Source organism: Bufo gargarizans, chromosome 7, assembly GCF_014858855.1.
Source record: "Bufo gargarizans isolate SCDJY-AF-19 chromosome 7, ASM1485885v1, whole genome shotgun sequence".
In the NCBI taxonomy this organism is placed as follows: domain Eukaryota; kingdom Metazoa; phylum Chordata; class Amphibia; order Anura; family Bufonidae; genus Bufo; species Bufo gargarizans.
Genome location: NC_058086.1, coordinates 86,605,384 through 86,630,449, shown reverse-complemented (window position 1 = coordinate 86,630,449; position 25,066 = coordinate 86,605,384). Strand labels below are relative to the sequence as shown.

Here is a 25,066-nt window from a genome sequence, read left to right as displayed (position 1 = left end):
AAAATTCTAAGTGGGAAAGTAGCCTGAGCGGATCCGTTCAGACTTTCAATGTAAAGTCAATGGGGGACGGATCCGCTTGAAGATTGAGCGATATGGCGACATCTTCAAGCGGATCCGTTCCCATTGACTTACATTGTAAGTCTGAACGGATCCGCTCGCCTCCGCACGGCCAGGCGGATAGCTGAACGCTGCAAGCAGCGTTCAGCTGTCCGCCTGTCCGTGCGGAGGCGAGCGGAGCGGAGGCTGAACGCCGCCAGACTGATGCAGTCTGAGCGGATCCGCTCCATTCAGACTGCATCAGGGCTGGACGGAGGCGTTCGGGTCCGCTCGTGAGCTCCTTCAAACGGAGCTCACGAACGGACCTATGAACGCTAGTGTGAAAGTAGCCTAACTGTACTCTTGACCTCTCCCAGCCAACAGATGAATCGGAAATCCAGAAAATTTCCTTATACATATAGATGTTTTCAACCATATATAACTAGAACGAAATCAGTTCTTTAGGTTCTTCATACTGAACAAAATTTAGATTTTGATACTGCAGTTACAAGACCCAACTCATTTCAGTATAAATCCTACCTACACAGTATGGTTAATACAATATGTATAATATAAAGCGACATGTGTAGCTTTATATTGTATAATATAAAGCTAAAGTATAAAAATGTATACTATACCGGATGATTTGACTGGAAAGATCAACGTCACGGTTCAGGGATACCACCGGGATTTTCAAATAAATGGAGAGATGGATGGAATTGCTTGAATAGTAGGATAGCTAGTCAGATGGCTTCCCCAGGTATCAAAAAGTGGATGTCTGGTTTAAAAGATGGATTTCGAAGATGGATCCTTCTGTCCTCAAGATGACCATCCATCCCATGCTGATTTCAGAAGCTCCTGATGATGATCCTCTGTAGTTCCATACCCTATTTTATTCCATTTTAGAAAGGGCTTGGTCAAGTTTTATCATTAACAAGTGGCATTATTTGATAACTAATAGGACCTCCCATAACAAATTTTACACTCTAAACCTTAATGTTAACTAGATGGCACTAGTACTCCATATAAAAGTCGATGCACTTATCTCTCTCTTCTGTATATTCTCTTATTCATTTGACTGAGATAAACTTTAACTAATGTTTTAGACAAAACCTTGATGAGATCTGAAATAGACGATGACTTTTGTATTTAGGCTAATGTCTAGTTCTTCCTCTTAATCTTCTGACCAGACCTAATTAATTCAAGATACACATTACCACACTCAGGTCATTGTTCTGGAGGAAGACTCAGTATTTATTTGCTTTTAACACCTGAGTCCACATCCCTCCATTCAAGAAATCCTTAAGGGAAAGATCAGTTTTCAGTCATGTATTTTGGAATTACATAGGAATAACTACTATAATTCAAACTTTAAAATTGAATATATCTAAAAGGACCTGTGTGTGTGTGTGTGTGTGTGTATGTGTGTGTGTGTGTATATATATATACGCGCACACACACACACACACACAAAACTATGAATTAACACATGTGGAATTATATGCATAACAAAAAGTGTGAAACTGAAAATGTCATTTTAGGTTCTTCAAAGTAGCCACCTTTTTGCTTTGATTACTGCTTTGCACACTCTTGGCATTCTCTTGATGAGCTTCAAGAGGTAGTCACCTGAAATGGTCTTCCAACAGTCTTGAAGGAGTTCCCAGAGATGCTTAGCACTTGTTGGCCCTTTTGCCTTCACTCTGCGGTCCAGCTCACCCCAAACCATCTTGATTGGGTTCAGGTCCGGTGACTGGAGGCCAGGTCATGTGGCGCAGCACCCCATCACTCTCCTTCATGGTCAAATAGCCCTTACACAGCCTGGAGGTGTGTTTGGGGTCATTGTCCTGTTGAAAAATAAATGATGGTCCAACTAAATGCAAACCGTATGGAATAGCATGCTGCTGCAAGATGCTGTGGTAGCCATACTGGTTCAGTATGCCTTTAATTTTGAATACATCCCCAACAGTGTCACCAGCAAAGCACCATCACACCACCTCCTCCATGCTTCACGGTGGGAACCAGGCATGTAGAGTCCATCCGTTCACCTTTTCTGCATCGCGCAAAGACACGGTGGTTGGACCAAAGCACAGATTTCCACTGGTCTAATGTCCATTCCTTGTGTTCTTTAGCCCAAACAAGTCTCTTCTGTTTGTTGCCTGTCCTTTAGCAGTGGTTTCCTAGCAGATATTCTACCATGAAGGCCTGATTCACACAGTCTCTTCTTAACAACAGTTCTAGAGATGTGTCTGCTGCTAGAACTCTGTGTGGCATTGACCTGGTCTCTAATCTGAGCTGCTGTTAACCTGCGATTTCTGAGGCTGGTGACTCGGATGAACTTATCCTCCGCAGCAGAGGTGACTCTTGGGCTTCCTTTCCTGGGGCGGTCCGCATGTGAGCCAGTTTCTTTGTAGGACTTTGGTATTTGTGACTGCACTTGGGGACACTTTCAAAGTTTTCCCAATTTTTCGGACTGACTGAACTTCATTTCTTAAAGTAATGATGGCCACTCGTTTTTCTTTACTTGGCTGCTTTTTTCTTGCCATAATACAAATTCTAAGTCTATTCAGTAGGACTATCAGCTGTGTATCCACCTGACTTCTCCACAACGCAACTGATGGTCCCAACCCCATTTATAAGGCAAGAAATCCCACATATTAAAACTGACAGGGCACACCTGTGAAGTAAAAACCATTTCAGGTGACTACCTCTTGAAGCTCATCAAGAGAATGCCAAGAGTGTGCAAAGCAGTAATCAAAAGCAAAATGTGGCTTCCTAGAATATGTTTATGTATATAATTCCACATGTGTTAATTCATAGTTTTGATGCCTTCAGTGTGAATCTACAATTTCCATAGTCATGAAAATAAAGAAAACTCTTTGAATGAGAAGGTGTCCAAACTTTTGGTCTGTACTGTATATATCTCACATATTTCAATCAATGATAAAAATATCAAAATCCCATACATTGATTAGTATAAAAACCCCAAAGAAAATTAGTCTCTTTCTATTCACTGAGAATCGCCAAAACTCAGCACATTTCTACTACATTGTCTTATCTAAATAAATACTTTTCATTAGACCTTGTGAAACCTCCTTCTCAAAAAAGCAGACTTGGGTAAACACTTTTTTTTTTACAGATTGTTAATCTGAAGTTAGGGAATCTAAGTCCAAAAGGTTTTGACCTCATCCTGCCCTTTCCAAATAAGGTAAAATGGTTGTTCTTAATGTTCATGTCCATACATCTTTATAGGCCTTATACTATGGACTTTTTTTTTTTTTTAAATACCCAATAGTTCTGACACTCTCCTGAAAAGATAAAAATGAAAAAGATTTATGATCATAAAATCCGCCCTTCACGTGACACTGCAGGACGGCCGGTGTGAGAAGGCAAAGCACAGAGCCCTATGTCAAGTCTCAGTCCCAGCACTGTGAAGCTGTATATTATGTGCAGATTACAGCTAAGATAGCTGCTCAGCTGTATCCCTGTGTCCAGAAAGGAATTTACCTCATCCCGTACTTGGAGGCTGAAGAGTAGGAATGAGGAGAAGATGCGCTGATGTGGGGGAGGAGCAACATTAGAAAACGCCTCAGCCTGCGAGTATGGGATAAGGAAACTCCTTTCTGAAGCAGTTATCTCAGCTGGTATCTGCACATAATATACAGCTTCACAGTGCTGAGACTGGCAAACTTTACATAGGGCTATGTGCTCTGCCTTCTCACATCGATTTTATGATCGTAAATCTAAAAGCCGCCATTTTAGTTTCTTCACTAGTTGTCCCCTAGACTAAATGAGCCATTCTAAATAATTAAAGGCATTTAAGAGTTTTTTTGTAATTGTTATTTTCATTCATATCTTTCCCGGAGAACCCCTTTAATTGAGGATCGTTCACTGTATTTAGACAGCAACGATTTACATAAAACACGTTTTTTGTTTTTTTTTGTTTTTTTACATTGTTCACATTGCCGATAGATTACTCAAAGAACTCCTACATTTTCACAATAAAATATGAACAAAACAGAATTCCTTCGTACACAAAAACATTTTCACTAAGATCATTCAGACATTACATACACTTACACTACACTATTATCATTCAACATGAATAGTTAGTGTTTGGTAACAATTATCTGTTTGTATAAATGCACCTTAACTTTGAATTCACTCCTCAAATCTTTCTTCTGAAGATGGGCTGCCTGCTCACTGAAGGATCAGATTACTTAGAACAGGAGTGAGTAACCTCTTGCACTCCAGCTGTTGTGAAGCTACAACTTTCTGCATACATACTTCCTCTGCTCGTCTCAGAACTTTCATAGAACCGAATGGAGCATGCTGTGAATTGTAGTTTCTCAACATTTGTAGTGCCAAAGGTTGCTGACCCCTTGCAAAGAAATCTCTGGAGGGGGTGGGGGCAGGGCCGGTTCCAGGTGAAATGGGGCCCTGGGGCGGAAAACAATAAGGCCCCCCCCACATGACACTTGCTGACGTTAACGTCCCGTATTGTCCCAGATCCGATCCAGTTTAATCAACCAACCTACCAGACTGGGAAGGATCCCGATTCAGTTTAATCAACCAACCACTTACTGGTAGGTTGGTTGATTAAACTGGATCAGATCCATCCCAGGCACCATCTCGCCCATCCCAGTGCCAGTATACTAGCCCGCCCTGGTTCTGTTTGGAACTGGAGTTGGACTGGAGAAATGTGCATTTGGGGAGGGGGGGGGGGCAGTTAAGGGTAGTACCAGTAACTGCGCCCCCCCTCCCCCAAATGCACATTTCTCCAGTCCAACTGACTCCAAACACAAACAGAACCATGGCGGGCTAGTAGTACACTGGGAGGGACAGTCCGGACGGGTGAGATGGTGCCTGGAAGTGGGACTAAGTAAGCCAGTGAGTGGGAAACTGGGAATGGATGGATCATGGATCCAATCCAGTTTAATTAGCAACAAAACAATATAACCAATGAACCTACCAGACAGAGACAGTAATTGTAACTGGTCTGTGATGACAGACTTCTTCTGTAGACTGGACTTCAGTGGAAGTTTGGAACTTAGCTGGGGGCTGGCTGCCTTCTGACTGTGGACGGCGGGCCTTCCCTGGCGCTGTTGGCAGAGTCAGACTGGGCTCTGGGCTGTGGCTGGCTGGCTGCCAATGGTGCTTGCTTGCTTTGCTTGCTCCAAAGGGACACTGTCAGGCCTTCTGAGCATTATTAGAGCTTTATATGCCCTCCTAGGTCTTGTGTAATAAGTTTCCAATTCCTATAAGTATTATCCCTGTGCGCATTGTAAAACTTGAAAAATAATCTTCATAATCACCTGTCAATCAACTGATCTTTATGCCCAAGGAGCGTTCTTTGCGCCGCATTTGTGCCCAGCCGCGCTCCAACTGCCGGATCCTTAGACACGCCCATCTCATTAGAATTCACTTCGCTGGGCGGTATTTTCCTGTCCCTGACATTTGGAGATCCTGTGCATGCGCCCGGCACCCTCCCTCGCCGGGATCACATCGTGCCTGTGTCCCCTATTGAGGCTGATGACCGTAACTTCGTATTGGGCATGCGCGGGATCTGGGCGTATCTAAGGATCCGGCAGTTGGGGCTCGGCTGGGCACAAATGTGGCGCAAAGAACGCTCCTTGGGCATAAAGGACAGTTGATTGACAGGTGATTATAAAGATTTTTTTTTACGTTTTACAATGCGCACAGGGATAATACTTATATGAATTGGAAACTTATTACAAGACCTAGGAGGGCATATAAAGATCTAATTATGCTCAGAAGGCCTGACAATGTCAAGTTCAATCCAAGTTCTCTGCTCTGGGCGGGGGGGGCGGAGCCTGTAGCAACGTACGTCAGCCAGACGCTAGACGTCCCTGTCTGTGCCGTGCATGCTGCTGCTCCAGTCTCGAATCTCTTAGAGACAAGCAGCGCAGGCACAGTGGCTGCCGGCACCCGTCGTTGGGCCCACCCACTCCAGCCCAGTTTTTATTACATTACTGTGGCGCCGCGCCGTCTCCAGACCACACAGGCACACAATAGAATTATAGATAATATAGTAGTTGCGGCCGGGCCGGCGCTGGAGGCCCCTAAGGAGTCGGGGGGCCCGGGGGCAATTGCCCCTCTTGCCTCTATGGTAGCGCTGGCCCTGGGTGGGGGGGACTGGAGGTGCAACAGAGAGGGGCTGCTACAGAGACTTGTTTGTAAGTGATATACGGTCTCATTTAACTGCTGGATTCACATCTAATCTGTTGAGTTATTATGTGTAATGTCCTCCATTACTGTTGCTGCTTCTAAGAATGTGCTAGAGAAAGGTAGGGCGCAAATTATCCTAAAAAAAAACTAATTATTGTTGCAGCTTTAAGAATTCATTGTATTCTTTTATTAATCTTGTGATTCTGGTATTTATTTTTGTTTCTAAAGGGGACAAACAATTGGATTGTCACAAAGTTTCTTAAAGGCATAGTTGAGGATTTTGTTATTGGTGGCCTATACTCAGGTGGGACATCAATATCTGATTGGCAGGGGAAAAATGTACCGCATTCCTGCCGATCAGCTGTTTCAGAAAAGCTTCAGAGCCATAACTACACCACTACATCCAGTTACAGCCGTGCTGCTCCTATTGACGACAGTGGAAGCAGCGTAGAAGTAACCAGCTATTTTAACTACGCAGTAGACAAATCTGTTTATTTTCGGCACTGGAGCTACACTAAAACATATACTGAGTATAGGCCATCAAAAACAAAATACTTATCATAAGCATGCCTACATTTTTTTTTTTTTCTTTACTGTATTTCATTCATCATTTTATCTTTCTCAGATTTACTAAAAGGATTACAGGCCACCCCTACGCACACACCTACCATCTCCCACTCCGCTTTGCCTCCTCACATGCAACAAGGGTACACAGGTAAGGGGTCCAGTTACTGAACTTTTTCTTTTTTTTCTTTGCTGAAATGTAGACATTTCTCAACTTTATAAGGCAGTTATGATAGGTGGGATTTTTTTTCTAGTTCTTTATTTCTCTATTCCATGACTTATGAATAAAAAATATACTGTATAATTTGAGTAATCTCAGTGGCAGATGGATGTTTGCACTGTATTTCTTTTAATTTGTCTTAAAGGGGTTATCCCGTGATTAATATGGAAATCGGAGTACTTTCACCAGTGTAAAATATTACCTTTTACTGATGATCATAAAAAATCACCCAATTTGTGCCCTTAAAAAGCAATTAACAGTGAGGCTGGGCAGGACAAGGAGGTTCTTGACAAGGGTTGGATACCGCCACCCGAGAAGAGACTTAATAGGACTACAGTCCAATAGTAATGTCATAAGTCAATGCATGTATCAGAAAATAATAGTTACAACAAAAATAATCGCACATAATACATTTATGCTCCCAAATAAACCAGTGGCGTCCAGGTTTTGATCACCAGTGGAAAAGAATGGATCACCTACCATATGTCCCAGGAATGCAAACTTTGTCCCAATGCGTTTCTCTGAACCGTTCTCTGGGGTCAATTCATCAGGGGACCACATATAACAAAAAAAAAAAAACGTTGCAGGAATGGAGGCAATAATATGTGTGCGAATCAGATTATATTCTTGTAGTAATACCCAAATGATAATGGTAAATCTCATGGCCATAAAGAAAGACAATTCCCACATATTTGGGACCAAGTATAATGCATCTGCATCACATACCACATGTCCACAGTGCTGCTACTACCTTAATGAGACCCTTTTAAAAATCTACCACACCCCATTTAAATACTGATGATCAAAGTATGGCTTTCAATAAAATCGAAATAACAGCACGATAGGCCAATCAACATAACAATCACTATGACAGAAAGGGGAAGATATGATTATACTTCCCTAAATCCCAAATGAGATGCCAAGTCTGAAGAGGGTACAATAAGTGATCAGTCTGGGTCAACATAGGAGCATTGGTGGTGCAGTGGTGGCCATCTTGATGTAAAGTCTGCCACCTGACCATCGATAGTCATGTAAAAATATTGTCTAATAGCACATGGTACCTCATTTCCAGATGTATCTTTTTTCAGTGATTCTTGTTTTCTAACTTCAGAAAATTCACTTTGTTTTGTATGCAAATCGGCCAATAAAGTGCCCTTTGCTCGCTCAGACATGCCGCCCCTGCTGCAACGTCTCTGCCTACCCCACCTGTCACAATAGTACCATAACCCCGCCCACCATCTCCTTGATCAGCGCTTGACCAGTTCCAAAGTTGAGCAGATGCCCTCCGTGGGAGAGAGAGTGCAGGCAGTGTATACCACTGCATATCCACAGGATTTGTAAGCGATGATGCAAGAAGATGGTGGGCGGGTTCATGGTCTGATTGTGACTTAGTGGTGAGGTGGGCGGACAGTGCAGCGGTGGCGTCATGTCTGAGCAAGGAGAAGGAGTGCTTGGGCTCTGCATGAGGCCTTCCAGGGCTCCTTCAAGTCAAAATAACGCCCCTCTGGGCACCTTTCTGTCTGATTTGCATACCAAGCAGTGGATTTTCTGAAGATAGAAAACAAGAATTGCAGCAAGAAAGGTACATCTGGAAATTGGATACTATGCGCTATTAGGCCTCATGCACACGACAGTTTTTTTTCACGGTCCGCAAAAACGGGGTCCGTGGGTCCGTGATCCGTGACCGTTTTTTCGTCCATGGGTCTTCCTTGATTTTTGGAGGATCCACGGACATGAAAAAAAAGTCGTTTTGGTGTCCGCCTGGCCGTGCGGAGCCAAACGGATCCGTCCTGAATTACAATGCAAGTCAATGGGGACGGATCCGTTTGATGTTGACACAATATGGTGCCATTTCAAACGGATTCGTCCCCATTGACTTTCAATGTAAAGTCTGGAGTTCTTTTATACCATCGGATTGGAGTTTTCTCCAATCCGATGGTATATTTTAACTTGAAGCGTCCCCATCACCATGGGAACGCCTCTATGTTAGAATATACTGTCGGATATGAGCTACTTCGTGAACCTCAGATCCGACAGTATATTCTAACACAGAGGCGTTCCCATGGTGATGGGGACGCTTCAGGTTAGAATACACTACAAACTTTGTACAAGACTGCCCCCTGCTGCCTGGCAGCACCCGATCTCTTACTGGGGGATATGATGGCACAATTAACCCCTTTAGGTGCGGCACCTAAAGGGGTTAATTGTACTATCATATTCCCCTGTTAGAGATCAGGGCTGCCAGGCAGCAGGGGGCAGCCCCCCCCCCCCCCTCCCCAGTTTGAATATCGTTGGTGGCACAGTGTGCCCCCACCATCGCCCCCCCCCCCCTCCCTCTATTGTATTAAATCGTTGGTGGCACAGTGTGCCAACCACCATCGGCCCCCCTCCCTCCCTCTATTGTATTAAATCGTTGGTGGCACAGTGTGCCAACCACCATCGGCCCCCCCTCCCTCCCTCCCTCTATTGTATTAAATCGTTGGTGGCACAGTGTGCCAACCACCATCGGCCCCCCTCCCTCCCTCTATTGTATTAAATCGTTGGTGGCACAGTGTGCCAACCACCATCGCCCCCCCCCCCCCTTCTATAGCAGTAACATTGGTGGCAGTGTGCGGTCTCAACAGTAGAAGATTCATACTTACCTGCTTGCTGCTGCGATGTCTGTGTCCGGCCGGGAGCTCCTCCTACTGGTAAGTGAAAGGTCTGTGCGGCACATTGCTAAAGAACTGTCACTTACCAGTAGGAGGAGCTCCCGGCCGTTCACAGACATCGCAGCAGCAAGCAGGTAAGTATGAATCTTCTACTGTTGAGACCGCACACTGCCACCAATGTTACTTCTATAGAGGGAGGGGGGGGGGGCGATGGTGGTTGGCACACTGTGCCACCAACGATTTAATACAATAGAGGGAGGGAGGGGGGCCGATGGTGGTTGGCACACTGTGCCACCAACGATTTAATACAATAGAGGGAGGGAGGGGGGCCGATGGTGGTTGGCACACTGTGCCACCAACGATTTAATACAATAGAGGGAGGGAGGGGGGGGGCGATGGTGGGGGCACACTGTGCCACCAACGATATTCAAACTGGGGAGGGGGGGGGGTCTGCCCCCTGCTGCCTGGCAGCCCTGATCTCTTACAGGGGAATATGATAGTACAATTAACCCCTTTAGGTGCCGCACCTGAAGGGGTTAATTGTGCTATCATATCCCCCTGTAAGAGATCGGGTGCTGCCAGGCAGCAGGGGGCAGTCTTGTACAAAGTTTGCAGTGTATTCTTACTAGAAGCGTCCCCATCACCATGGGAACGCTTCTGTGTTAGAATATACTGTCGGAAATGAGTTTTCACGAAGTGAAAACTTAGATCAGAAAAAGCTTTTATGCAGACGGATCTTCGGATCCGTCTGTATGAAAGCAACCTACGGCCACGGATGCCAATCTTGTGTGCATCCGTGTTCTTTCACGGACCCATTGACTTGAATGGGTCCGTGAACCGTTGTCCGTCAAAAAAATAGGACAGGTCATATTTTTTTGACGGACAGGATACACTGATCACGGCCTCGGCTGCAAAACGGTGCATTTTCCGATTTTTCCACGGACCCATTGAAAGTCGATGGGTCCGCGAAAAAAAACGGAAAACGACACAACGGTCGTGTGCATGAGGCCTTAGGCAATATTTTTTAATGAATAGCAATGATCCATGATTCCTTTAATTAAAAATGCAATAGTGAATGTAAATGGACCCAACAACTGAGCGTGGTCACCACAATGCCCAAAAGACCTAGAAAAATATAGTAATGAGAACTATTATAGTAAAAATAGACCTGCTCTCAAGTAGTTAATTATAGGATTGAATATATAAATTAAAAATGGCAACAATCTAATCAAGGAGGGAGTGGGCATAAAATAAAATAAAAAAAATAGCTAAACACTTAAAAATGCAATTGTAGGCCAAACATGTGGGGCCCTCACAAACAAATTAAAAACGGCAACAATTTATAAATACCATACATAACCATATAAACTTAACAGGTTTATCCAATTTTAAAAAAATGTATGCCCCAGTCCCCGTTGATTAGAGTAACGTATGCACTGTGGGTTGTAAGCAGGTTAGGATCGCATGCACAATGTACGGCAGAACATCCCAGAAGTGCCAGGAGCATACAATTGGACCGGGAGTGCAGCATTGGCCCTGTAAGCAACTTTTATTACTGTACATGCCAATGAAAAAAGTCATCTAATCAAGGAGGGGGTGGTGCGTAAAATGAAAAAAAATTGATAAAGCCTTAAAAATGCAACCCTAAGCCAAACATGCTGGGCCCTCACAAAATATAAATGTTAAAAATAATGGAAGGCAATATAGACATCCATAGAGATCATTATTTACACAGTGTCCGAGTTCAAAGCATTATATTTATGAATAATAGTGTCAGAATGAATGATGGTAGTGTAATACTGTACACATGCAATATATGGCACCCTGATATCCTATGGGGAAGCACTTCAATTAGATGAATGTAAGCTCTAATGACAGTGAGTAAATGGCTGGATGCGTTTTGGAGTGAATTTGCTTCCTCCTCAGTGGCGGTCACATATATAAGGGCTTATACACACAAATGTAGTTTATGCTGGTTGGATGCAGACCCATTCACTTCACGGCCCTGCAAAATTATAGAACATGTCCTATTATTCGCATTACAGAGAAGGATAAGACTGTTCTATTAGAGGCTGAACGTTCTGTTCTGCAAAATGTGGAATGCACAAGGCCGATATCCGTGTTTCTCATCCATTTCATTGGGGGACACAGCAAAGACTTTAGGTATAGCCGCTGCCACTAGGAGGCGGGCACTAAGCAATGTTAACTCCTCCCACCAGCTATACCCCTCCTGTGGACACTGAGCTAAACAGTTTTAGCTTAGTGTCCATAGGAGGCAGACATCTGCTCTGCAGATCTTCATTTATTTATTATATTTTTTTTTTCTTTCACTTGGGCCCAGGGTGTAATTATTCCTCGTTATTTACCTGGCAGCACAGCGGGATGCCTCCAAACATCCCCAGTGTCTAGGATAGAAGAAAAGGCGGTGTGGAGGACCACCAAATCCTCCACCGCTTGCAAACCCCTGCCCCCCTATCGAAGGAGTGGGCGGTCCCAGATAAGCGTTTCTCTATAACAAAGTGTCTTCCTGGCAGAGGTGATAGACTTGTTTCCTCCTCCGCCCTCCCCCCCCCCCCCCCCCCCCCCCCCCCGTGGTAGACTCCTCAGTCTCACGCCTGTCCAAGCACATCACACTTCCCCTTGCTGACACCGCCTCTTTCAAAGACCCTAGAGAGGAAAAGATGGCGTCTTTTGCTAAATCAGTCTTTGAGGCCACTGGTTCAGTCCTGCGCCCAATCTTTGCCACCTCATGGGTCAGCAGGGCTACCACTGACTGGATCAGCTAGGGCCTACTTGCCGGTACTTCCTGGGAAGATTTGTCAGAGTTAGAATTTCAGATTATACAGGCTGGTGAGTATATCTGTGAGGCCTCCCTTGATGCGGCCAGGATGATGGCAAGAGCATCAACTATGTTTGTGGCCACAATCCTCAAAGAAGTCTTTTAAAGTCCTTCCTTTCCAGGATAACCACTTGTTCGGATCCCTCCTCTAGAAGACAAACCGAGGAGACCAAGAAGGCCATCATTTAAGTTGCGACTAGCTTGGTGCCCAAGATCCAGACTGCAAAGCCTGGTTCTGGTAAGCCCACTTCGGCATTATGGGCTGCACCCACCGACCCCTTCTTTTGTCTACAGTCCTTTTGATTTGCACATGTTTTCAATTCCTGGGTTCACAAAGTAATTGACCACATAGTCCAGGGCCAGTGGTCCTGCCTAAAAGCAAGGCTGCCAATTAACATCTTGGAGCTACGAGCGATTCTACTAGTACTCAGATACTGGAGTCTGCTGTTGATAGGCTTCCCAGTCAGGATTCAATCCGACAATGCAACTGCGGTGACCTCCCTAAATCGCCAATGGGGAACTCACAGCCAAGCCGCGATGGAAGAGAGAGACTGCAAAGATCTTCAATTGGGCGGAGAAGATGGTTTCAGCTCTGTCCACATTCCAGGAGTGGACAACTGGATAGCAGACTTCCTGAGCTTGGAATGCGTAGGCCCCGGAGAATGTTCTCTCCATCTGGATGTCTGCGAGGAACTCTGCTCCAGTTGATCCAGTGACATCCAGGCTGAACAACAAATTGCCACAGTTCGTGGCCTGGTACCGACGGACACCCTGGTAATTCCTTGACATGTGTTCAATCTCCTGTCCATATTCTACCTATGGCACCGGTCCTCCTGGAGGAAGCCTTCCTCCTCCAAGATATACTGTTGCACTTGGGGGTCTTTTTTTCGTTGGTGTGAGGGCCACCTCTTTCATCCGATTAGTTTTTCCATCCCTCGTATTCTTACTTTTCTCCAGGAAGGCCTTGATTTGGGGTTGGCCATTTGCTCACTCAAAGGCCTTTCCGTCTTATTTTAACTCCCTTGGCTTCCATCTCAGCAGTCTGTACCTTTTTATCTTGGGCATTAGACGACTGGTAGCCCCAGCTGTCCCCCTTTGAACCCCTCCGGGAGATCCCCCTCCACCTTCTTTTTTGGAAAGTTGCTTTCCTTGTAGTCATAATGTCTGTACAGCGAGTTTCCGAGCTCACAGCGCTCTCTGCTAGGCCCCCGTTTGTGGTTCGGCATCAGGAAGTTCGTCCTGCGACCAGTTCCTTCCATTCTGCCAAAGGTGGTATCCTCGTTCCATCTGAACAAGGAGATACCCCTCCCTTCCATTTATCCAGCCCCAGTTTATCCCAGGGAGAAAGAACTTCACACCTTAGACGTGGTCCAGGCACTTGGTCTGCCTAGATAGAATGGTGGCCTTTTGCAAGTCCCTGGCAGGCCTTGGCGAGGGCAGGCAGTAGCCACATCCACTGTCCTTTGCTGGATCAGGTTGTCTATCGGTGAGGCTTATCATTCCTTCAGGTGGCGGCCCATTCCACTAGGGAAGTTTGCGCCTCTTGTGCAGTCCTGTACAAGGCTTCCTCTTTGCAAGTGTGCAGGGCAGCTACGTCCTTGCACACTTATACAAGTTCTATAGGGTGCATACCTTTTGCACCTTTCGATGCGGCTCTTGGTCACAGGGTGCTGCAAGAGGTGCAGTGCATTGACTGCACTCGCGGTACTAGAGGGCTGCTCTAAAACGTCCCAAGGTCTTGCTGTGTCCCACAATCATACAGACGAGAAAATTTGTTACCGTGAAATCCCTTTTTCGTCTTGTTTATTGGGGGACACAGCACCCTCCCCTCTTGCATACTTTCTGTTCTCTACATAGTGCACCGTGCATGTTACCCTTCTTGGGTTGTTTTCCTTTTGGATTGGACATGTTATTGGTTGCATAGGTTCTTTACCTATGCGTCTGGAGGAAAGAAGGTTTGTACACAAACATAGAAGAGGATTCTTTGCGGTAAGAGCAGTGAGACTATGAAACTCTCTGCCTGAGGAGGTGGTGATGATGAGTACATTAAAGGAATTCAAGAGGGGCTGGATGTATTTCTGGAGTGTAATAATATTACAGGCTATAGCTACTAGAGAGGGGTCGTTGATCCAGGGAGTTATTCTGATTGCCTGTTTGGAGTCGGGAAGGAATTTTTTATTCCCCTAAAGTGGGGAAAATTGTCTTCCTCTGGATCAACCTGCAGGATGACAGACTGGACTGGATGGACAAATGTCTTTTTTCGGCCTTATGTACAATGTTACTATGTAATGAAAAATCCAATCAAATTTTTGCGGATCCACAATTTGCGGACAGCAAAATTGCATGAGCCCGAACTAAAGTTATTTGTGTAGCTGTTGTGGTGTGTGTGTTTTTTTTTTTTTTTTTTTTTTTTTAACATTGCTGGATCTACAAGGTTCTAAGTAGAGCTTCAACATGCAACAAGAAGAAATAAGAGTGAGACCACAATTTTTTTGAGCATTCAATTAATTGAAAATAACGATTAAACTGAAACAGGCAGTTTTTCAGCTGATCCAAATTTTAGGACTACATGCCTTTTTAAAAGACCATATCTGTGCAAAGATGTGGATTCATTGTCATTTTCTGTCAGGTAGTCACACGTTGTGATGGCAAAGGCACAAAAACTTTCCCTTTCCCTTTAAACGTGGTTGGGTTGTTGAACTGCATAAGGGTCTCTCACAGCGCGCCATCGCTGCTGAGGTGGGACGCAGTAAGACAGTCATTTGGAATTTCTTAAATGATCGTGAGGGTTATGGAACAAAAAAGTCAAGTGGAAGACCCAAAAAATTTCATCAGCACTGAGCCGGAGGATCCAGTTGGCTGTCAGTCAAGACTCTGGACGATCCTCGACCCAAATTAAGGCCCTTACTGGTGCTGACTGCAGCCCCATAACCATCAGATGGCATCAAAGACCTCATCTCCATGAAGAGAGGAAGAAAGTTTTATTCTCTGATGAGAAAAAATGTAACCTTGATGGTTTCCAACGTTACTGGCATGACAAGTAGATCCCACCTGAGATGTTTTCTACGCGCCACAATGGTCTGGGGTGCTTTTTCCTTCAGTGGAACAATAGCGTCAAACGGCCGCTGGTTATGTCCAGATGTTGCAGAGAGCAATTCCTCATGACTGAGGGCCCTAGTCTGTGTGGTAACGACTGGGTTTTTCAACAGGACAACGCTACAGTACACAATGCCTGCAGGACAAGGGACTTCTTCCAGGAGGATAACATCACTCTTTTGGCCCATCCTGCGTGTTCCCCTGATCTAAATCCAATTGAGAACCTTTGGGGATGGATGGCAAGGGAATTTACAAAAATGGACAACCGTTCCAGACAGTAGATGGCCTTCGTGCGGCCGTCTTCGCCACTTGGAGAAATGTTCCCACTCGCCTCATGGAAATGCTTGCATCAAGCATGCAAAACGAATTTTGGAAGTGATAAACAATAACGGCGGAGCTACTCATTACTGAGTTCATGTTTGGAAGTTGGATTTCTGTTTTGGGGGGGTTTAGTTTTTTTTGGGGAGGTGTGGTCCTAAACTTTTAATCGGCTAAAAAACAGCCTTTTTTAGTGTTTTTTTTGTTTCATTTAAATTGAATGCTCAAATGTTTTGTCTCGCTCCCATTTCTTCTTGTTCATTTCTTCTTGTTGCATGTTGAAGCTCTACTTGGAACCTTGTTAAGATCCAGCCATGCTAAACATGATTTTTTTGCCATTTTTCACGTGGTCTTAAACTTTTGATCAGGACTGTATATGTGTGTAGAAAAAAATAGAGAAACAAACAGCAGCACTCTATAGGTATGCCAGGTGCAAATCCCACAATAATTCCTGGACCAGAAACAGTAAGCTAGAAACGATGACAAGAGGGCAGCACTCCAGTCTTGTGATGAAAATAAGGTGGAATTTATTACACCCAAAAGCAATGCGGCATTTCAGTTCTCTCAATGGAGCCTTTGTCAAGCTAGTGAATACAGTGCTCTCAACATATTTAAACAGATAGATCTCATCAGTTACATAATTGTTCCGCAATAAATAAATATACAGTGGAAAACCATGATTAAAAACATTGTTTCAATATGGTACATGTGCACAAAATCCAGTTTTATAACAGTGTACGTGATTATAATGAATAGTTATTCCATATCCATGATTCAGTGTTACATTCATAATTACCACTAATTCATACATAAAGTGCATCTGTGCTTAATCATAAATTAATTAATTAAAAAAGAGAGGACAAACCCACGTCATGAATTCTCTCGTGTAGCCAAACTTCAGCATCCCTTGTCGGGTACTGCGCATGCGCCAACATACATCCTAGGTACGCGAGATTCCCTCAAGTCCCACGCTTGCGCACCGCACGCCCTCACACCCTCACTGGATATGTCTGCTTGTGTGGTAATCAGCCACTGCGCATGATCAGAAGATCGGGATCTGACGTTTTTGTCATCCTGTGACCATAGTAACCATTATCGTGTGTGGCAAAAGGAAACAAGACTCGTATGAGACCGGAGGGTGTCCATAACAGGACACACACTAAGCGTCAACTTAAGTGTATAAACCCCTTTGTGATAGGGGATCAGGGGAAAGCCATTGTCCCCAACCACTACATCCCCGATGTGGCATGAAATGAATAAGGGGGTGGTGCAAGGTTGTGAACGCTCCACACCGGTACGCACAATCCAATTAGGGTGTAAGCCCCCGTGCGGAACTGAGGACCGGGACACTATAGTGTCACCTCTACTCCGCTCCATCATCCATAGACCAATACACATCCCCTCAGCCAGGTTCACGTAACATTGCAATACCACACAATGGAAAATTATACATCAATGTCAAATCCCCTTGTTCCCTTTTCAATTGCATATTTTTAATATAGAAACAATAGATATAAGGAGAATTAAAAACCCCTTGCATGGGTACATAATCACATGGAGGTTTCATGTCGGGCGATGTCCTCATGATCAAGACATTGATTTCCATCAAGATATCCTGAATAAAAAAATAATAATATATATATATATATATATATATATATATATATATATATATATATATATATATATATATTTATTTATTATACACACAGTTGCAAGAAAAAGTATGTGAACCCTTTGGAATGATATGGATTTCTGCACAAAATGGTCATAAAATGTGATCTTCATCTTCCTGGACGCATCCGTGCGAGATTTCCTGTGAACGCGCGCACACAGGAACGGAAGGTAAGCAAGTGGATCTCCAGCCTGCCAGCGGCGATTTTTCGCTGGCAGGCTGGAGATGCGTCTAATATACCTGCTACCTGGTCCTCTGGTGGTCCCTTTTGCTCGGATCCACCACCAGAGGACACAGGTAGCTCAGTAAAGTAGCACCAAACACCACTACACTACACCCCCCCCCCCCTGTCACTTATTAACCCCTTATGAACCTGTGATCACCCCATAGAGACTCCCTGATCACCCCCCTGTCATCGATCACCCCCCTGTCATTGATGACCCCCCCCCCCCCTGTAAGGCTCCATTCAGATGTCCGTATGATTTTTACGGATCCACGGATACATGGATCGGATCCGCAAAACACATACGGACGTCTGAATGGAGCCTTACAGGGGTGTGATCACCCATATAGACTCCCTGATCACCCCCCTGTAAGGCTCCATTCAGACATATTTTTCTTTGGCCCAAGTTAGCTGAAATAGTTTTTTTGGTTTTTTTTTCTTGCAAAGTCTCATATTCCACTAACTTGTGTCAAAAAATAAAATCTTACATGAACTCACCATACCCCTCACGGAATCCAAATGCGTAAAATTTTTTAGACATTTATATTCCAGACTTCTCATGCTTTAGGGCCCCTAAAATGCCAGGGCAGTATAAATACCCCACATGTGACCCCATTTCGGAAAGACACCCCAAGGTATTCCGTGAGGGGCATGTTGAGTCCATGAAAGATTGAAATTTTTGTCCCAAGTTAGCGGAAAGGGAGACTTTTTTTTTTTTTTTTTTTTTTTCTCACAATTTCCGCTAACTTGTGCCCAAAAAAAAAAAAAATTCTATGAACTCTCCATGCCCCTCATTGAATACCTTGGTGTGTCTTCTTTCCAAAATGGGGTCACATGTGGGATATTTATACTGCCCTGGCATTTTAGGGGCCCGAAAGCGTGAGAAGAAGTCTGGGATCCAAATGTCTAAAAATGCCGCCCTAAAAGGAATTTGGGCCGCTTTGCGCATCTAGGCTGCAAAAAAGTGTCACACATGTGGTATCGCCGTACTCAGGATTAGTTGGGGAATGTGTTTTGGGGTGTCATTTTACATCTACCCATGCTGGGTGAGATAAATATCTTGGTCAAATGCCAACTTTGTATAGCAGTATAACTACCCCACAAGTGACCCCATTTTGGAAAGAAGACACCTCAAGGTATTTCGTGATGGGCATAGTGAGTTCATGGAAGTTTTTATTTTTTGTCACAAGTTAGTGGAATATGAGACTTTGTAAGAAAAAATAAAATAAAAAATCATCATTTTCCGCTAACTTGTGACAAAAAATAAAAAGTTCTATGAACTCACTATGCCCATCAGTGAATACCTTAGGGTGTCTACTTTCCGAAATGGGGTCATTTGTGGGGTGTTTGTACTGTCTGGGCATTGTAGAACCTCAGGAAACATGACAGGTGCTCAGAAAGTCAGAGCTGCTTCAAAAAGCGGAAATTCACATTTTTGTACCATAGTTTGTAAACGCTATAACTTTTACCCAAACATTTTTTTATCAAAGACATGTAGAACAATAAATTTAGCGAAAAATGTATATATGCATGTCTTTTTTTTTTTTGCAAAATTTTACAACTGAAAGTGAAAAATTTCATTTTTTTTTTGCAAAAAAAAACGTTACATTTCGATTTAATAAAAAAGTAAAAATGTCAGCAGCAATGAAATACCACCAAATGAAAGCTCTATTAGTGAGAAGAAAAGGAGGTAAAATTAATTTGGGTGGTAAGTTGCATGACCGAGCAATAAACGGTGAAAGTAGTGTCGTGCAGAAGTGTAAAAAGTGGCCTGGTCATTAAGGGTGTTTCAGCTAGGGGGGTTGAAGTGGTTAAACTAATAACACACAAATAATTAAATGTTACCATGTTTTTATTGAACACACCATGTAAACATTCACAGTGCAGGTGGAAAAAGTATGTGAACCCTTGGATTTAATAACTGGTTGAACCTCCTTTGGCAGCAATAGCTTCAACCAAACATTTCCTGTAGTCGCAGACCAGACATGCACAATGGTCAGGAGTAATTCTTGGCCATTCCTCTTTACAGAACTGTTTCAGTTCATCAATATTCTTGGGATGTCTGGTGTGAATCGCTTTTTTGAGGTCATGCCACAGCATCTCAATCGGGTTGAGGTCAGGACTCTGGGCCACTTCACAAGGCGTATCTTCTTCTATTTAAGCCATTCTGTTGTTGATTTACTTCTATGCTTTTGGTCGTTGTCCTGTTGCAACACCCATCTTCTGTTGAGCTTCAGCTGGTGGACAGATGGCCTCAAGTTCTCCTGCAAAATGTCTTGATAAACTTGGGAATTAATTTTTCTTTCGATGATGGCAATCCATTCAGGCCCTGATGCAGCAAAGCAGCCCCAAACCATGATGCCCCCACCACCATACTTCACAGTTGGGATGAGGTTTTGATGTTGGTGTGCTGTGCCTCTTTTTCTCCACACATAGTGTTGTGTGTTTCTTCCAAACAACTCAACTTTGGTTTCATCTGTCCACAGAATATTTTGCCAGTACTGCTGTGGAACATCTAGGTGCTCTTGTGCAAACTGTAAACGTGCAGCAATGTTTTTTTCTGACAGCAGTGGCTTCCTCTGTGGTATTCTCCCATTAATCGTAGATTCGCTAACAGGGATGTTGGCATATGCCAGAGACTTTTGGAAGTCTTTAGCTGACACTCTAGGATTCTTCTTTACCTCATTGAGTAGTCTGCGCTGTGCTCTTGTAGTCATCTTTACAGGATGGCCACTCCTAGGGAGAGTAGCAACAGTACTGAACTTTCTACATTTATAGACAATTTGTCTTACCGTTGACTGATGAACAGCAAGGCTATTAGATACTTTTATAACACTTTCCAGCTTTATGCAAGTCAACATTTCTTAATCGTAGGTATTCTGAGAGCTCTTTTGTGTAAGGCATCATTCACATCAGGCAATGCTTCTTGTGAAAAGTAAACCCAGAACTGGTGTGTGTATATATATATTATATATATATATATGTGTGTGTGTGTATAATATATTATTTTTTTTTAATTTATTTATTGATGACCAATTATGTAACACTGATGAGATCTAAAAGTTTAAATACATTGAGAGCACTGTATTCACTAGCTTGACAAAGGCTCCATTGAGAGAGCTGAAATGCCACATTGCTTTTGGGTGTAATAAATTCCACCTTATTTTCATCACAAGACTGGAGTGCTGCCCTCTTTTCTATATATATATATATATATATATATATATATATATATATATATATTCTGGACTCAATTGCATATTTAAATAGTATACTATTTGAAAAGAGGTTATTGCCTTTTAATAGCTTTCAAATTATTTAATTATGACCCACTACTGTCTAAGTAGCAATATCTAATATGATCGAATATTTAATGGAGACATAACACAAGTGAGAATAAAAGACTGGATTGGAGGGGATTATATTTCCCTTTGTCATGAGTGTAATCTTCAAAAATACCAAAGGGCGCTCATTAGTACTGGAGGACCAGGAAGCGGTGAAAGCTCTGTACTTACTGATCCTCGGCTGTTGGCTGTGAAGGCTGCGCACAGCGTGAGGGTGCTTTGTGATCTCACGCTGTGCACGCCAGTTCACAGCAGGAGGAAGAGATTGCGATGTGAGGAGTGGACATCGTCCATGAGCAGGAGAGAAGTGTTTTTTTTTCTTTGTTTGTTTTTTTGGGTGATCTCAGGCTGAATTATGGCTGGGGGCTGATATGAGGCATGGGGGTCTCATCTGAGGTATGATTCGGGTTGTCTTTATATTGGGTTCTGATTGGGGGTCATTCACATTGGGGGCTGATCTGAGATCTTAACATTGGGGATCTGATTGGGGCTGTGAGCTATTGTCTGATTTACATTGGGGGTCTGATTGCTGATCTGAGGTCTAATTACATTTTTTTTTCTTATTATTGTCCTCCTCTAGTACTTATGTGCGTCTTATAGGGCGAAAAATACGGTATGTGGGTTTGGAACACTGGCCTCTAAAGATTTGAATGCAGCGCTGGAAGTTTTGGGTTTTCTGTAGTTTGGGGCTCATTACCCACTTCACGTTAGGAGCCAGACTGTTTTACCAGCACATCAATGTGCTCTGGGTGTGCCCCTCTATGTCCTCTGTTCTCCAACTTTATAATAGTGTCCAACTTTGTAATAGTGGCATACAGTTGCCGTTATAGAATGTCTTTTATATTCTCATTTGTGTTGTTGTGTTCCATTATGTTCTTCTCTAGGTTATACTTTTCAACTCTACTGGTCTGTGTCGATTGAATATTGGATCACTATTGTTATTTAGACAGTAGTGAGTCATCATAATTTAAATATATAGGAAAGCTGTTGAATAGAGAACACCTTTTTAAAATTGTATCCAAGTTAAATATGCAATCCAGTTCGTATCCTTTTAGAGATTTATCTCCTGGGCTTCATATAAAGTAGAAACATAAATAATTTTCAATTATATATGTGATTGCCACTGAGGAGCAGGCAAGCTGGCTCCGAAATGTGTTCATCAGAATAATGAGGCACACAGCATCCAGCGATTTTTAATTCACAGTCAATAAACTTAACATTCATCAAATTAGAGTCCTTCCCCATGAGATATCAGCGTTGCATATATTGATGCCCGCATGTGTCAGGAAAAACTAACCAACCATCTTGGGTAACTCACGGCAGGGGTTCAGTCAGTCCACAGACAGTGCCCGGTGACTGCACTTTAAGAATTAGTGCGACTTGTTAACCAGTACGCTTCAAGTCTTTTTGCATACACACATGGCATTGTAATTTGTAGATTTCATTTTACAGTGTTAAATTCTCAAAATCTCAGCATGTTTTTTCTTTTTAACATTCAAGATGCAGCTCAAAGTAAAGGGGACTCCAAATTGCAGCGTAAAAACCCATGACAACTGATCAGTTGATCTAAGTGGACAAGTAAATTTAAAAATGATTCTTCTGGTTGGCTTGGACAGTCTTATCAGAAAGTGCTTTGCCGTCAGAAAAAGCTGCCGTGTGCTGTCTGTTTACATTAATCCTAAGCACTGTGGAGAGCGGAAGAATACTTGATCCAAGCAGGAGGAAGAAGGCAGCAGGAAACTGTCCATGAGCATGGTGCTATCAAGCCACAAAGGATTTCTTCTAGGGCGAGTGATAGATGGGGGACAATGCTTCCCTCCGTAACCTTAAATAATCACTGGGCTAAATGATTGTTTTATATTTATTTTTCTTGCAGGTATCATAGAGCATAAACCACATGAAGTGGCTATGTTTGCATTCCATTCTATATTAATGAAATTGAAGAATAAGGTTGCTGGAGAAACATAGTTACAAATAAAATGCAGAACACACCTTTCGCCCCCTGTCAAGAAACTTAAATTTGTGGATTTTCACAAATCTTTATTTAATTCAAGTGGGACTTTATTTTCGGTTTTCAAATGGTTTATAAGCATAATTAATTAATTGCCTTATTTTTTATTTAACTGTTAAAACTTTTAAAATTCATGTAGGATTAAAGTTTTAAAAAATTTCTTGCACAAAGGTTCGAAATGATAGTCTTGGGAAGTTTAAACTTTTGCAATTTTTTTTATTTTATTTTTATAGTAGATAACTTTTTGTGGTAGGGAGCATTTAAATTAAATCATGTGTAACAGTAAACTTTCCATTGATTTTCCTAGAACTTCATCAGGCTTTCATCAAGAAATACTAAAAGCATTTATAAGGTGGTGCAGGTGGCATTTCGATATAAAAAGTATTACGTGAAAAAAAAATTAAATATGCTGTTTCCACCAGTGTTTAATACTTGAAGATATTTTCTTTCTGAATGTTTATAACAATTGAGATGATATTGCACACACTTAAAAATTTTAAAAAATTGTTTCCTGTAAAGTCCGTTGAGATCAGTTCTGTTCTTAATTTTTATTTTTTATTGTGCATCATTGTTTTCAGGTTTGCCTTCTAAAGTGAAATTTGTGTGCATTTTTGCACCTAGTCTTTAACCTTATTAAAGGAAACCTGTCACCAGGATTTTTTGCATAGAGCTGGGGACATGGGCTGCTAGATGGCCACTAGCACATCTGCAATACCCAGTCCCCATAGCTCTTTGTGCTTTTATTGTGCTAAAAAAAACCATTTTGATCGATATGCAAATTAACCTGATATGTGTCCTGTATCCGGAGATGAGTCCAGCGGAAAGGAGCCCAGCACCGCCCCGCATCCTCTGAATCTCCTCCTTGCTGGCTGACATCACAGAGCTGGAGCGCCGAAATCTTGCGATGCGCGAGCTAGCGCATGCACAGTGTCGGCATCATGTTCATTCCCTGTGCTGGCATCAGCACAGGGAACGAACTACGCATGCGCTATTTCGCGCATCGCGAGATTTCGGAGCTCCAGCTCTGTGACGTCAGCCAGCAAGGAGGAGATTCAGAGGACGCGGGGCGGTGCTGGGCTCCTTTCCGCTTGACTCATCTCTGGATACAGGACACATATCAGGTTCATTTGCATATCGTTCAAATCGTTTTTTTTGGCACAATAAAAGCACAGAGAGCTATGGGGACTTGGTATTGCAGATGTGCTAGTGGCCATCTAGCAGCCCATGTCCCCAGCTCTATGCAAAAAATCCTGGTGACAGGTTCCCTTTAAACTGTTCCTCCAATTTTGGAGAGATGCAGTGATGTGCTGGCCCCAGGCTCCTGTACAACACCAGCAAGTATTCTGCTTTGGTCTATTTTTAATTAATAGCACATGTGCGCAATACTCGCAGGGCTTCATAACTGTTATCTTAGCAGCCATATCTAAATCTCCATGATTGATCTAACATTCGGGTGGGAGAGTAAATATGGAAGAACACTTTAAATGGAATTATGATTTTGATCTTGATGGCCTGTCTTCACGATAGGTCATCAATATCAGACCAGTGGAGGTCTGACAGACTGCATGCTTGCCTATTGGTTGTTTTGTTGTAGCTCCATAAATACAAAGTAGGTATGTGAGCTACATGGCTCTGTCCATCATGTAGTGGACAGAGCTAGTAACTGCACCAGTGCTCCCATTGAGCACTACACTACACAATAGACAGGCCTGTGTAGTTCAGCAGAATCTTGCAGATCTGATATTAATGGACTATCCTGAGGATAGGCCATCAATATAAAAATCCTGGGAAACCCCACAAAGATTTCTCAGAGATGGCTCTAATATGGTTTCCTGTCGAATTCAACTTTTTGGTGCCAAGAGTGTCATTGTATCCTGTCACCACATGTTTAGCATGAGAAATG

General features: G+C 43.1%; 1 protein-coding gene across 2 annotated transcripts in view; it reads left to right on the top strand.

Moving 5' to 3' along the window:
- UBN2 (ubinuclein 2) overlaps nucleotides 1–23,681 on the top strand; it is a 109,568-nt gene extending 85,887 nt beyond the window's left edge. For both annotated transcript variants that reach the window (XM_044301361.1, XM_044301360.1), the window contains 2 exons: nucleotides 6,848–6,937; nucleotides 22,653–23,681. In XM_044301361.1, the coding sequence (XP_044157296.1) occupies nucleotides 6,848–6,937; nucleotides 22,653–22,702 (140 nt within the window). In that variant the 3' untranslated portion in view covers nucleotides 22,703–23,681. The remainder of the gene's footprint in view (nucleotides 1–6,847; nucleotides 6,938–22,652) is intronic.
- Nucleotides 23,682–25,066: the final 1,385 nt, after the last annotated feature.